Below are 12,674 nucleotides of genomic sequence, written 5' to 3' on the forward strand. Positions count from 1 at the left end.
ACATTCAATCTCCAGCTCCACCTTGACAAGTTACTTAACCTCATAAAAAGTGCTGTGCTTTTTGTTTTGTTTAAAGAAAATCTCTGGCCGGGCGGTGGTGGCGCACGCCTTTAATCCTAGCACTCGGGAGGCAGAGGCAGGCGGATCTCTGTGAGTTTGAGACCAGCCTGGTCTACAAGAGCTAGTTCCAGGACAGGCTCCAAAACCACAGAGAAACCCTGTCTCGAAAAACCAAAAAAAAAAAAAAAAAGAAAAAAGAAAAAGAAAAGAAAATCTCTGATGGAAACGGTAAAAGTAGCCGCCTGAAGGTTGTTCAAAAGACTAAATGAATATTCAAACTATTTGGAGCCCAGTGAGTAAGGTTGTGAAGGACCCTTACCATCACTTCTTCGCACTCTGTGCTTACCTGCCTACGAGGACCTCTGGAGCTGAGGGCCGCTGGGCGAAGCTCTAAGAGGCTGGCCGGGGGCTGGAGGTGCTGAAATAAGAAGCGGGCTAGAATAGGGGTTGCCTGTGCGCTGTGCCAGGGTGAGCGCGCCCCCTAGTGGGTGCTGCCGCAGGTGTACTAGCCCTGAGGGCCAGATCCGAGAGAGAAGTTCGGCGTTGTGGGGCGCGCAGGATGTATGTGGGGGGAGGGGTTGTATGGGGGAGTAGGCTGTCTGGACGTGTGGAAATAGGTGTGGGGTTCTGGCGGGACAGAAGTCGGTACCTGAGTGCGCGCAGACGAGACCGAGCCCTGCAGCTAGCGCAGCACCCAGCACGAATGCCGCTAACACCAACGCCACCACTGGTGCCGGCTCCAAGGCTGCAGCGGCTGGAGCGGACGGCTCAGGGCGCACGGCCCTGCCTGGGATACTCTTGGACGGCCCTATGGGAATGTGCACAAGGCTGAGACCAGGCCCTGGACCTAGTTGTGTTTACCACCCGAGTTCCAGGGCCGCTTGCGAGCTTACTAGGGGGCGGACGAGGTACTGTGACCACGATGGGCTGCGTCAGAGTGTGCAGGAGCGGGCTGTCGGTACCAAGGCTCTCACCGCTGCCCGCGCAAGCCTCATCCTGAGGCAGACACTGGGTTGGGAGGGAAGAAACCAGACGTCAGGGCCTTGGTGATTCTGGGTCTGGTCCTCCAGAGCTCCTAAGATGGACTTAAACTTCCAGCTTTCCACTAGAATTAGGAGGTCACCACAGGACTCCCGGGCCCAAGCCCTAAACAGAGAAGTGGTTTCAGCCCTAGAACACCCCCTATGCCAGTCTCTTGGTCCCAAGTGAGGCACGCAAATCGGGGCTTTGGACGTGTCAGTTTTCTGCATCCAGTCTTCCAGTCCTAAAAGAACTCCAGATTCCCACCCAAGGATCCCAGAGCCTGAGGCTGTGTTATTTTCTGTCTCCTGGGGAGTCCCCATGCAGGTAGATCCATGAGGGGTAGCTCTGTACCCAGTACCCATCCTAAGAGGAACACAGACCATAAAGCACTCTGCCTCCCAGGTCCCTAAACCTGCTAGAGTTCTTCCCTCAGCTGCCAGAACCGCTTGTGACTAACTACAGAGTCTTCCTCCGGTGCTGAGATTACTGCCTCTGCAAGCGCACCTGCGGAGGCGCCGCCGGGGTCAGAGGCGTTGGTGTCTGGCGGACAGCCCGGTGGCGCTGGCTGCGACGGCAACGGCTTATCTGGCAGTGCAAGAACTGCACTGAGGCGTTGAATACCGGGCGCAGGCGGAAGCTGAAGCGTGCGGGGCGAGCAGCATCCGGGTGTGGAGGTGGTGAGAAGCTGACAGAGGCGTCGGCGGGGCAGCCCCCACGTAGAAGCACCAGAGCAGGCCCCAGGGCCGGGCGTGAGGAAGGCGTTAGGGAGCAGCGGTGCAGGGCCAGGCCCCATCTCGGTGAAGGACGGGCCAGAGCCGCCTAAGGGACCAACGCGCCATCAAGGTTGACCGGTCCCCTTTTATCCCCACCCACCCTCAGTGTTTCAGGCGCCCGCACCTGCACAAACACATGGCTGTCGGCTGGAACCTCCAGTGGTCCAGTGCGGCGGGGGAATGAATCCTCTGTGTCTGATAAATCCAGACTGAAAAGGGGTCTGCGCAGCCAGGGGCCAGGTGCCCCAGGGAACGGGAGTGCTGAAACGGAGCATAGAGCGAGGACGCATTCCTTCTAGGGTATGGCTTCCACCTCCAGCCCTTGCTTCTCTTGGAATAGTAACACATTACAGGTGGTCTTTTTATCCCTGCTCAGCTGTGTGCCAAATTCTCTCCAAGTTACTACCAAGTACTCCCTAGTGATATTACTGCCTGGGAGTCGAAACCCCACACAGAGCTGTGCTCCTTCCTTTTCTGACCTCTTTTGCCACATGCAGACTAGGGATGGGGATTTGGTGACCCATGGGGTTGACCAGCATTTGCACTGGATGGAGTTCAGATGGGTAGGAGCAAGTCAGGGTTCTCTGCCCAGTTCAGGTTGCCCTAAGTTTTGGAGCAAGAGTCTTGTCTTTGTGTCTAAGAGATCCATTATGACCTACTGACCACTGAGGAGAGGTAGGTGCTGGCATCTGCTGTGTGAGGGCACCCTCCCTAGAAGGCTGAGCCTCAGTCCAGACAGGCAACTGGAATGAGCATTTCTGCTCAGTAGAGAACCAAGACCCCAGACAAAGGGAGGACAACGCCAACAGGTGATGGTGGATGGTCTCTTGTGCTCACCCAGGCCTGCACTCACGTGCACACTCTAACACGGTCCACACAGGCAAATGACTGCCGTCAAGTGGCCGTTAGCTGGGGGGTGTCTCAAGAATGATTTGCACACCTGGCCCCATTCCCACAGCCCTTGCCATCACTTGGTTGTTGAGAACTTTGAGGAAAGGGAATGACACCACCCCCAACACACCCAGATGCAAAACTAAGTTGAGAAGAAGCAATAGGGAAGTGGGACACGATGCCCCCGCCCCGCGCCAGCCTCTACATACCAAGTTGTTCATTGAGCACAGTGGCGGTCCCAGGGAGCAGGGCCAGGAGCAGGAGTGTGGTGCCCACCATGGTGGTCTATCCAGGCTGGAATGCTCCAGGCCAGCAGCAGGCACCTGGTTGGGCTGTACTGAGCCCTGTAGGTGTGGGTAGGCAGCCCTGGCCTTGGTGAGTCTGCCACCCTGGGAAGCAGGGAGCGGGGGCGGAGGATGCAGGGGCTGACATCCGAGCCCATGCTCAAGGCCTGCATGGATAAGGACTTCTTGGTGTGCTGAAGTTTCTAGGAAAAGGGGGCCCCTCACAAAGCAGCTTGATACCCCCAGTCACTCCAATCACCTCCCACCCAGCTCCAGCCCTGACTGTTTCTCACGAAACAGGCAGTGTTTAGCCACACATTAAAAGCCCAACTCCCAGCCCCTTCCCGCATCTCTATAAATTCTACCATTCTTAGGACACCACACTCAGAAGAAAAGGGAAGGGTTTTATTCTCAAGCGCTAAGGATTTACAAACAAGGGTATTTTGTTTTAAAAAGGGAGAGGGCAACACTGGTGGCCTGAGGAGGAGTCCATAGGCCAGAGGGAAGGACCAGGCCACTCCAGGTCCCTACCTGCCCGACACCCACTCTGCCTGGGCCAGAGGGATGGCTGGTGACAGAGGGGAGGATTTGGGAGAGGTGGGGAAGTGGGAGACTCCCCCAGGCTCCCACTTAACACTGGAGGGGGATGGACACAGACAGAGACACACACAGAAAATAAAGTTAAATAAAAATAAAACCATGCGGCCCAGTCTTGGGCCTGTGCTGGCCCAAGGACCAGCCAAGTGACCTAACTACCCATGAAGGCTGCCCATGCTGGTAGCTAGCCTCAAAATGGTAAGGGTAGGGGCCAGGCTTGTTACCCTACCCCTACTTCACTCCACCTCCCCACATAAGGGATAAGGAGAGAGGGTGCCCTGCCCAGGCAGAGCAGATGACTTCTATTGCAATTAACCATGCGGCATTGTGTGATAGGATGAAGATGAGTCAATAGGATAGTTAAGAGCCACAGTGTCACCTAAGCCTACAGTTGCGTCATCAGCTACATCCAGCAAGGTTTCTCAGCTTTGGTGCTGGGTTTTGTTTGTGGTTTTAAAGTATTTTTTGTTTTGTTCTGTTATATTGTTCTCTTGTCCACTTGATTTGCATGCATCACCAACAAAAAGGAAACATACCCCACCCTGTCCTGGCCATTGCAGAACCATGGGACAGACATCTGGCCCACTCCAGGCCACACGCTGGGTTGGAGCTGGTCAGCTCTAGGTGAGCTGAGGGAGGATGCTCAGGGCATAATGGGAGTAGGTCACTTCACATGCCAATACCCTGGCCTCACTTGTACTCAAGCCTGTCCATCTCGTCCCTGACACACATGCGCAGACCTCCACATCTACTTAACTCTCAATCCCTGACTTCTTTGGAACCCCTCCTTCTGCCCCTCGGCCTCACTCCTGTCACTGACTCCCTCCAGTTCGCTCCCTGCTTCCTGCTGTTCTCCACCGCACTCCTCCAACACCTTTCCTGAGGCCATCTGTGTGGCTGAGGCCCCGTGGTCTCCCTCTGTACCACCTGAGCTCTTCTACTCAACCCCAGGCTGTAACCAGTCCCCAGTCCCACGTGAGGGTCCCCCGATGAAGCCTGGTCTCTCTTACGCCAGAACTGACAAAGAGCAGCCAGCAGTCCAACCCCCCAATGCCTGAGGGCAATGAAGAGGAGGGGGCCCATCACAAGCAGCTAAACATTACTTTGGTAAAAGTTTCTGAAGGTACCGACACACCCCATGAGGACAAGCCCCCCTCCCACACCCTACCAAGTACAATAAAATACAATAAACTCCAAAAAGGACCCCCTGAGATCAAAGAGAGAGAGACAGACAGACACAGAAACAGCAACCCATTTGGCTGCAGTCACAATGCCCACAAAGCTATCCTAGGGCAAGGACTTGAGGAGGCCTGGGTGGACCTGGGGCTTCCACTGAGGGGCAGGAGCGGCTGGGCCCAGGCTTAGGCTAGGAGAGAGGCAGAGGCTGGGAGGGAGACAGGAAACCAGAAAGGGACTAGAGAGGAAGGGGAGAGAGGGGAAAATGGAGAGCAAGCATGTGGGAGAGAAGGTGGAGGGGACAGACACTGGGAGTGTGGGGGAAAGGAACAGGGGCTTTCTCTTTGCCTCAGGGGCCACCCCAGCCCATAGGTTATGATTGAATAAATACCGAGTCTGCTCATGGCCTGCTGTCTTCCGTTCACAGTGTCTGTCGGGGTGGGGTGGGGTTCGCATAGTTGGCTGACCCCAGAGTGGGAAGAATTAGGGACCAGCATGCCCGTCTGTCCACAGCTGGTGGGTAGGGAGTCAGTGGTGGATGGGTACCCCCTACTTTCTGTCCTCAGCCCTTGGCAGCCGTCCAGGTCCCAGGTCCCCTGATGGGCAGCTGGATTGGCCAGGTGGGAAGGGGGGCCTGTGGCCATGCCCCTGGGCCCCTATGGGGCTGGCCGCTGCCGTGAGGCTACCTGAAGAAGGGCAGGTGGTGTTGGCTCAGGACTCCACTAGTCCTTGGAGACTCGGTCTTTGCCATGATGTCCTTGAACCAGGATGCCACATCCACCTCGAGTGTCTCATAGTGCTTGATGAAGCTGTGTTCCTGTAGGCCCAGGAGTTAGCTTAGCATGAGGAGTCAGCCCTCCTGGTCCTGCAACTGAGGCCGGGAGGACTTCACGTGTGGCGGGAGTTAGGGGCTAGGTACTCACAAGTAGCTTATTATACTTTGGTCTCTTCCTGTGATCTTTAGTAAGGCTGGACGAAGAGCAGGGAGAGAAGAGAAAAGATAGTCAGGGAGGTGGAGCCTGGCTGTGCCTGGATGCGCACCTGTGCTCAGGCCCTCCCCAGTGAAAAAGGGGTCTTCCAGATCAGCCAGAAGCAGCTGCTCACAGCCAGGTTCCACCAGGCTGGGGATCCACAAAGTCTCCTGGCCCAGGGTAGCATGGTGAAGACCCAGCTGGGAAATTGGAACCAGAATGTGAAGTTCACACAAGAGAAAGTTAAGACTCAAGTGTGGTCTTCCTGCATAACCTCCATAACAAAGCCCTAGGTAACCACACCAGACACCCATAGGACCAGCTGCCCCTTAGGCCAGATCCAAAGCCAGAAAGTGATTCCAAAGGCTCCAGAATTAGTTCCTGTCTACAGCCTCTAGTCATGGACCTGTCTCTACCCATGCCCATCTCATCCCTTCCCCTTTCCCCAGCCCTCCCCAGCAGCACGAGGACATCAGACATTCCAGAACATCCCAAGAACATCCCAAAGTAGAGAAGTAGGCAGAGTGGGCATGCTCACCAGTCTTTGACGAATGACTGGAAGTCCCCTGAGAAGCCCATGTGACCAGGCAGGAGCGGAGGCTCTTCCTGTAGGACTTTGGTAAGGACCTCAAAGTCTGTCTTGCAGTTCTTATAAGGAAACTGTCCCGTTGCCAGCTCCACCTGGGAAGGTGACAGGCACTGCTGGAGCAGCAGGTAAGAGATCCCTGCCTTCCCACCAAGCCCCAGAACAGGAGCCCCAACACACCAATGATATGCCCAGGCTCCACACATCGGCTCGGATGTCATAGTCAGGCTTGGTGGGGTCTGGGGGGTCAATGCGCTCAGGCTGCAAGGAGGGAGAGAAAGAAGATATAGGCTGAGGGCAGGGCCAGCCCACCCAGTCCCCTTGTCAGAGCCAGCAGGGCCCCACTCACAGCCATGTAGGCAGCACAGCCAGCACTCCGGGTTTTGGCCTTAGAGTCAACAAGGCGCCCGCTGATGCCAAAGTCACAGAGCTTGATCTGGCCCCGCTCGTCTAGCAGAATGTTGGAGGGTTTGACATCACGGTGGATGACACCATGCTTCTCCTTCAGATAGTACAGCGCCTTCACAATCTGCAGGACAGAGATTCAGAAACCTATCAGGGGGGGGGGGCACGGATGACAGAACACAGGGACAACCACCTAGCCACACAAGCCCAGACTTAGCCACTCACCGCCACAGTCATCTTGCCCAAGATTCGCTCCGGAATGGGGCCCTGCATTCGTTTCTTCAGCTTCTCCGCACACGTGCCCATGAGCTCCATGGCAATGAAGACGTCTGTCTGTAGAGGAAGGGTGGTACACAGGGTTTGGGGCAGCCATGCTTTCTTCCCCAACCTAACCACAATCTGGTACCTGGGGACATGTAGGACCTATGGGGCAGAAGGGTTGGCCCCTCAGGCAGGGTGCTCACGTTGGTGATGAAGGTGCCAAAGCACTGAACGATGTAGGGGCAGTCGTGGCTCTTGAGTACCACATCCAGGTCCATCAGGATACGCTTATTCTCTTCCTTGTTCCCCGAGCGCCGCATTTGCTGAAAGGAGGGACAGCCAGGAGGGGAGCTTCAAGTGCTGGGCAGGCTGCAAGGGTACAGGATACATCCTGGAACTGGGGTGTGGAAGGCTCACCTTGACAGCAATGATGTGGCCTGTCTTCCGGAAGCGCATCTTCCACACCTGACCACAGGTACCGCTGCCCATCTCGCCCAGGTTCTCCAAGTCATTGATTTCTGCCTGATAACGCTGGGTGAAGAGCAAGGCAGCTGGAGGGTCCCCAGAACCTCTGCTCCTGTCACCCACCACCTCTAGCCTGCCTGGGTCCTGTCACAGCCCCCAGGATGCCAATGGGGAGGTAGTACCTGGCCTCCGATGGTCAGGTACCCTGTCTGCTTCATGATCTCCTGCAGCTTCTGGTCAATCTCGATGCTGAAGAACAAAATAGGAGCTAGTCAGAAGGGTCCCACAGATGTCACCCACCTCCCATGGACCAGCACAAGGCCCTGTGCTGGCCCTGCTCCACCAGCTTACCTCTCCATACTGCGGGGTGTGAACAAGGTTGATGGGAGCCCCAGCATGTGGCGGGGCCGGGAGGGTGGTGTAGGGTGCTGTGGGGAGCTCTCTGAGGATGGTGAGCGACTGCCCCCATCATTGGCCAGTGGGAGCTGCAGGGCTGGCGGGTTAAAAACCAGGGGCATGAAAGGAGTTAGAATCTAGCTGGTCTAGAAGGAGTTGGGGTTCTCATCTTCTCTCTCACATCCCTTTGGCCAGGCTGACACAGCCCCTGCTCTGCTGGCTGGGGCCTCCTTCCCCACCCCCTGGGGTATCTTCAAGGTACCATCTCTGTCCCTCTGATCTGAAAGGAGATTGGATGGGCTGGTGGGAGAGGGGTGATCCCAGAAGTTGAGGGTTTGTCCTCAAGTACATACTGTAGAGAAATGGGGGGACTCTCTGCCAGGAACTTCACCCAGCAGTGCCAGAAAGCAGGCCCGGGGCCACAGTGCTCACATGGGAACCACATGAGGACAGAATGCCCACCAGGACAGGCTTGGAACCTGGTCTGGCCACCAACACTGCACTGTGGACAAACAAGAGCCAATAGCTACGGAACTCTGGTTTCAGGCTGTCTTGCCCCAGCTTCCACTCCTAGGTCAGGGAGGGCCACCTTCTGGCCAGCTGGCTCATTTGTGCATGTCCCAACCAGGCCTGCAGAACTGGGATGGTGGGGGGGGGGGGGGGGCAGGAACAGAAGCCCAGGCTAAGCCTGAGCTCTTGGGAGGAGGGACTGATGGGAATCTAAACAGCAAAGCTCTTCCGGGAACTAGCTGGGCTGGGCAGGTGGAAGATGCTGGGCCACGGAGGGGAGCTTGGTACTTCCCAATGGCCTGCATGCGGATGGCTCGGGCATGCTACAGGCAGGCGGCGGGCAGGCAGCAGGCACCCCAGGATGGGCGGGCGATGTTAGGATGTGGGGGGACAGGAGAAAGAAAGAGAGAGAGCAAAGACTTGGGACCCAGCTGTCCAGAGGAGATGCTGCAGAGACAGCCAGAGAGAACATGAGACATTAAGAGTAGGTTCTTTAAAGAGCTAGGGGTTCTGGGTCTAGTGAAAGGGGCTATGAGCCCCCTGTGGTTTCTGGAAGTATCTGCCCTCCATGATCCTCTCATACTTCAGGGGTCCTAGTGCCCTAGAAGGATTACAGCTAGCTCAGCTCAGGGCATCAGCAGGGCATCCTTCAAACATCACTTCCCAGGTGGCCTGGAGTCTGGTTTTTCAAGACAGGGTTTCTCTATGTAACAGTTCTGGCTATACTGAAACTCGCTCTGTAGACCAGGTTGGTCTCAAACTCACAGATCTGGCTGCCTCTGCTTCTCAAGTGTTGTATTAAAGGCCTGCCGCTTTCTAATATACTTCTCCATACCCTTAAATTTACTACCTCTTTTCCCTACAATCAACCTAATGGCTTTTGGTGAGTTGGGCCCAGTAATTAATTAGCAGAGACCACATCCAGGTCCTTTTTAAGTCCTGGTGGTTGGGACCCCAGCTGCACCCAGACACTCCTGGAACTGTCCACAGCCCACCTTCACAAAGTCCTGTGATCCTTCTTTCTCTGGCACCTCAGCTCTCTGGGGTGAGGACCATACCTCTACCCTCTCCACACCCTACCAGCACCCTTACCTACACAGACCGTCAAGCCCTCTTAGGCTGCCTCAGACCCATGGAAGAGGCTGCTGGCCCCACTCTCTGAAGCATGGATTTGATGGGGCTAGAGTGGAAGAGGAGAGAAATATACACAGGCCCTGAGAACAGAGGTTAGAAGGGTTCGAGTCACATGGCAGCCCTGGCTAGTACAGTAAGTTTAATAGTGAAGGAGGAAGAAGTGAGGATGATTGGATGAGAGCAAGTAAGATGGATCACAGGGACACATGCTCACTTTTCAGGCTACCAGACCAACATGCATATACTCATGTGCAGGTACACACGTACACACATGTACACCAAAAGTACGGAACACACACACACACACACACACACACACTCATCCATGTATACACACAAGCTGGGAACACATGACTACCAACAGTCATCTCTGCTAACACAGGTATTCTTTCTCTTACACACACAAGACAGTGTTTACCTTGGAATCAGCATAGCTGAACTGCCTAGCATGGAGTCCTTGCGTGTGTGTGTGTGTTGGGGGTGGGGGGTCTTGCCTCCCACAGCCTCCTGGGACACTTTTGTTCAAATCCTGTATCCTCCACCAGCTTTCCCTGAGAGACCCTATGCAGAGTCCCTCACCCTACTAGACTATTCTATAGGATCAGGAATGTGCTTAGTGTCCACTGATGAATCCCTTATCGCAGCCTCAGTCTATTTTTCTTACTGCTATGCTCCTGGGTCCTGAGAGCAGACACAGTCCATAAGTCATGACACTTCTCACTCCACAATAGTGATAGACTGAACAGGAACAGTGCACCTGCCTCTACCCACCTTCTTATTCACACACACACACACACCCTTGTGTGCCCACCTAGCAGACTCCCATTTATTAGGGGAGCCCATTTCATCCTCTGGGAGTTCCAAATTGAGTCAAAGAAGAAATGGGGAGACTAGAGGACACAGAGGAAGTGCGGTCAGGTTCACACTGAGGTAGTGAGGAGAGAGAAAGTGAGAATGAAGAGACAGAACACACAGAACATGGGGCAGGGATGAATGGTATTCTGCGGCAGGGGCAGCGGTTAGGTCAATGTGCAGATATGCAAGCAGCAATGATAAAAAGGCTGGTACCTGCTCGCTGGGACGGGGCAGGAGCAGGGCTTAGAGTGATCACAATAACTGGATGGGGAAAGGAAGAAAAAAAAACCACGATAAATCACAACAGAAATAACTGATTTGTCCAACAGAAAAGAAATCAAATCATAATGAAGAGGAGGGGGAGGCGCAAGGTACCACACTGCAGAGATGGGTAGAAACCGACAGAGATGAGAGGGTGGGAGGAAGGCATGGAGCTGACAGACACAGACACCTGCAGGGGGCTCCTTGGGGCCTGCCAGCCACCAGCCTTACCAGGTCTCACTCTGTTCTAGGGACAGACACCTCTTAGGGTACCTAGAACCCCATACCCAACCCAGGCTCATCCACACTGGGGCTGGAAAAGATGGCTCTGCAGAGTCCGGCAGGAGCCCTCCAAGACTTGGCCCAGCTTCTGGTCCCAGGCAGAATCCAGTGAAAAGCACCCACACTTTTGGGTATCTCCACACACTGGAAGAAACGCCCCCCCCAGGAAGGAAAACTGGCAGACTCAGGCCAGAAGCAGGAAGGGTGGCGGGAACCCTGAAGAGGGATTCAAGGGGTAAGATCAAGCTGTGAAGGTTGGGCCAGGTGACCAGGGAGTGGACAGAATTCTCAGCTACGGGAGGCTGCCTTTCCCCTCTTACCAAGGTGACCCACAGTACAATAATATACTCCAAACATTGTATCACAGAGTATAAAGAAGGCATTCTGCTCAATCAAGAGGGATACAGAAAGGGCTGGCAAGGCAGTGATCACAGGGTAGATGAAGAGGGAGGAAAAATCAAATTCCTTCCAGCAGAGAGACTTGGGGACAGGGTATCTGGGCTACAACAAGGCGCTAACTGTGGTCATGATGGTGACAAACTAGGTGTGTGTATAGAAAGAAGGGGAACAGCTGTCGGTACAGGACCATACGTCAGGGGGGCAGGCCCAGAGATGGGAGAGTAAGAAAGGAGGTGTGTGTCTGCTGGGCGAGACTAGACACATCTACACCGCCACAGGTGTCTGCAGGACTAGCAGTCACTTGAGGCCAGGAGACAAAATCTGCCAGGCTGAGAGCTGGCTATGTGTTTCCAGAGGGCCAGACACACTAAGACAGCGACACTGAAGTTAGTTGGCCACAGACGTATGAGGTACCCCTGTGCGAAGGAGGCAGTCCCCTGAGCCCAATGACTTCCAGGCTTAGAGTAACCATCAAATGGAAGACTCCTCTATTCAAACAAGGACTGGATGTAAATAAAGGCCAAGTGACCTAAGAGGGCAGATGGGTATACATGTGTGTGAACTGTGTGCTGGGGGGGAGGGGAGGAACCTCTTGACAGTCCCAGAAACAGCAAGAGTGAAACCACTGGGTCAAAAGAGATCTGTTTGTAGGGTTCAAAACTTGGCTGTGGTCTCGGTGGCTTCGGGTCTGATAGCCTGCTAGGTGTAGGTAACAAGGCACTGGGAGCAGTCCACAGGGTGAGAGGACCCAGTGGCTAAGCTCCCATGATGTGAACCCTAGGATCGCGGTATGTGTGGGGAGGAAGTCGCCCTGGAGACTGCCCACCCGACTCCCAGGTCACCGTGACCCTCTCTCTGCAAGCTGACAGCGGTAGGGAGTAGAGGGGTGGAGAGCTAGCGCCCCGGAAGCGGGGGCGGGCTCTGCCTGGTGGGCGGGGCCTGACACAGCGGGCCCCGCCCCACCCGCCCCCTCCCCCACGCCGCCGTGCTTACTGGGCCTGGGCCGCTGGGGGCTAATATCCAGGTTGAGGTCGATTCTCCTCCGGGCCTCGCGGTTCTCCTGTTTCAGCTTGGCTTCCAGGCGGGACAGCTTTTGCTCTAGGGAGGACGCCGCCATCTTCCCCGCCGCCGCTCGCCGCCAGGCCGCCCGTCAGTCCGGGGTAGACAAACACCGCACTGCGCCTGCGCCTCAATGACCCCACCGAGCCGCCGTCCTGCCCTGCCCAGCCCAACCCAGCCTGTGCCCGCCCTGCCGCGAGTGGTTAGCGCTGCGCATGCACAGTGCATCCCAGTAGGGAGATGACGCCACCTAGAGCTCCAGGCTGGCAGTGTGCGTTGTCATCGC

The 12,674-nt window shown here is 55.5% G+C and overlaps 1 protein-coding gene across 2 annotated transcripts; it reads right to left on the reverse strand.

Moving 5' to 3' along the window:
• Positions 1-968: 968 nt before the first annotated feature.
• Positions 969-12,589, reverse strand: Map2k7 (mitogen-activated protein kinase kinase 7). 2 transcript variants are annotated; one of them, XM_075971012.1, is made up of 15 exons: positions 12,323-12,529; positions 10,601-10,648; positions 7,844-7,985; positions 7,675-7,741; positions 7,445-7,558; positions 7,231-7,350; positions 6,992-7,099; positions 6,711-6,890; positions 6,542-6,622; positions 6,314-6,456; positions 5,728-5,773; positions 5,491-5,621; positions 1,981-2,117; positions 1,588-1,902; positions 969-1,068 (listed from the first exon to the last, which is right to left on the reverse strand). In XM_075971012.1, the coding sequence occupies exons 1-15, from the start codon at positions 12,444-12,446 to the stop codon at positions 1,052-1,054; spliced, it is 1,773 nt and encodes a 590-aa protein (XP_075827127.1). In that variant the 5' UTR covers positions 12,447-12,529; the 3' UTR covers positions 969-1,051. The 2 variants fall into 2 exon arrangements, with proteins under 2 accessions (XP_075827127.1, XP_075827118.1); XM_075971003.1 differs by lacking the exons at positions 969-1,068; positions 1,588-1,902; positions 1,981-2,117; positions 10,601-10,648 and having other exon boundaries at positions 3,416-5,621; positions 12,323-12,589.
• Positions 12,590-12,674: the final 85 nt, after the last annotated feature.

The sequence above is a fragment of the Microtus pennsylvanicus genome, chromosome 1 (genome assembly GCF_037038515.1).
Source record: "Microtus pennsylvanicus isolate mMicPen1 chromosome 1, mMicPen1.hap1, whole genome shotgun sequence".
Classification (NCBI taxonomy): domain Eukaryota; kingdom Metazoa; phylum Chordata; class Mammalia; order Rodentia; family Cricetidae; genus Microtus; species Microtus pennsylvanicus.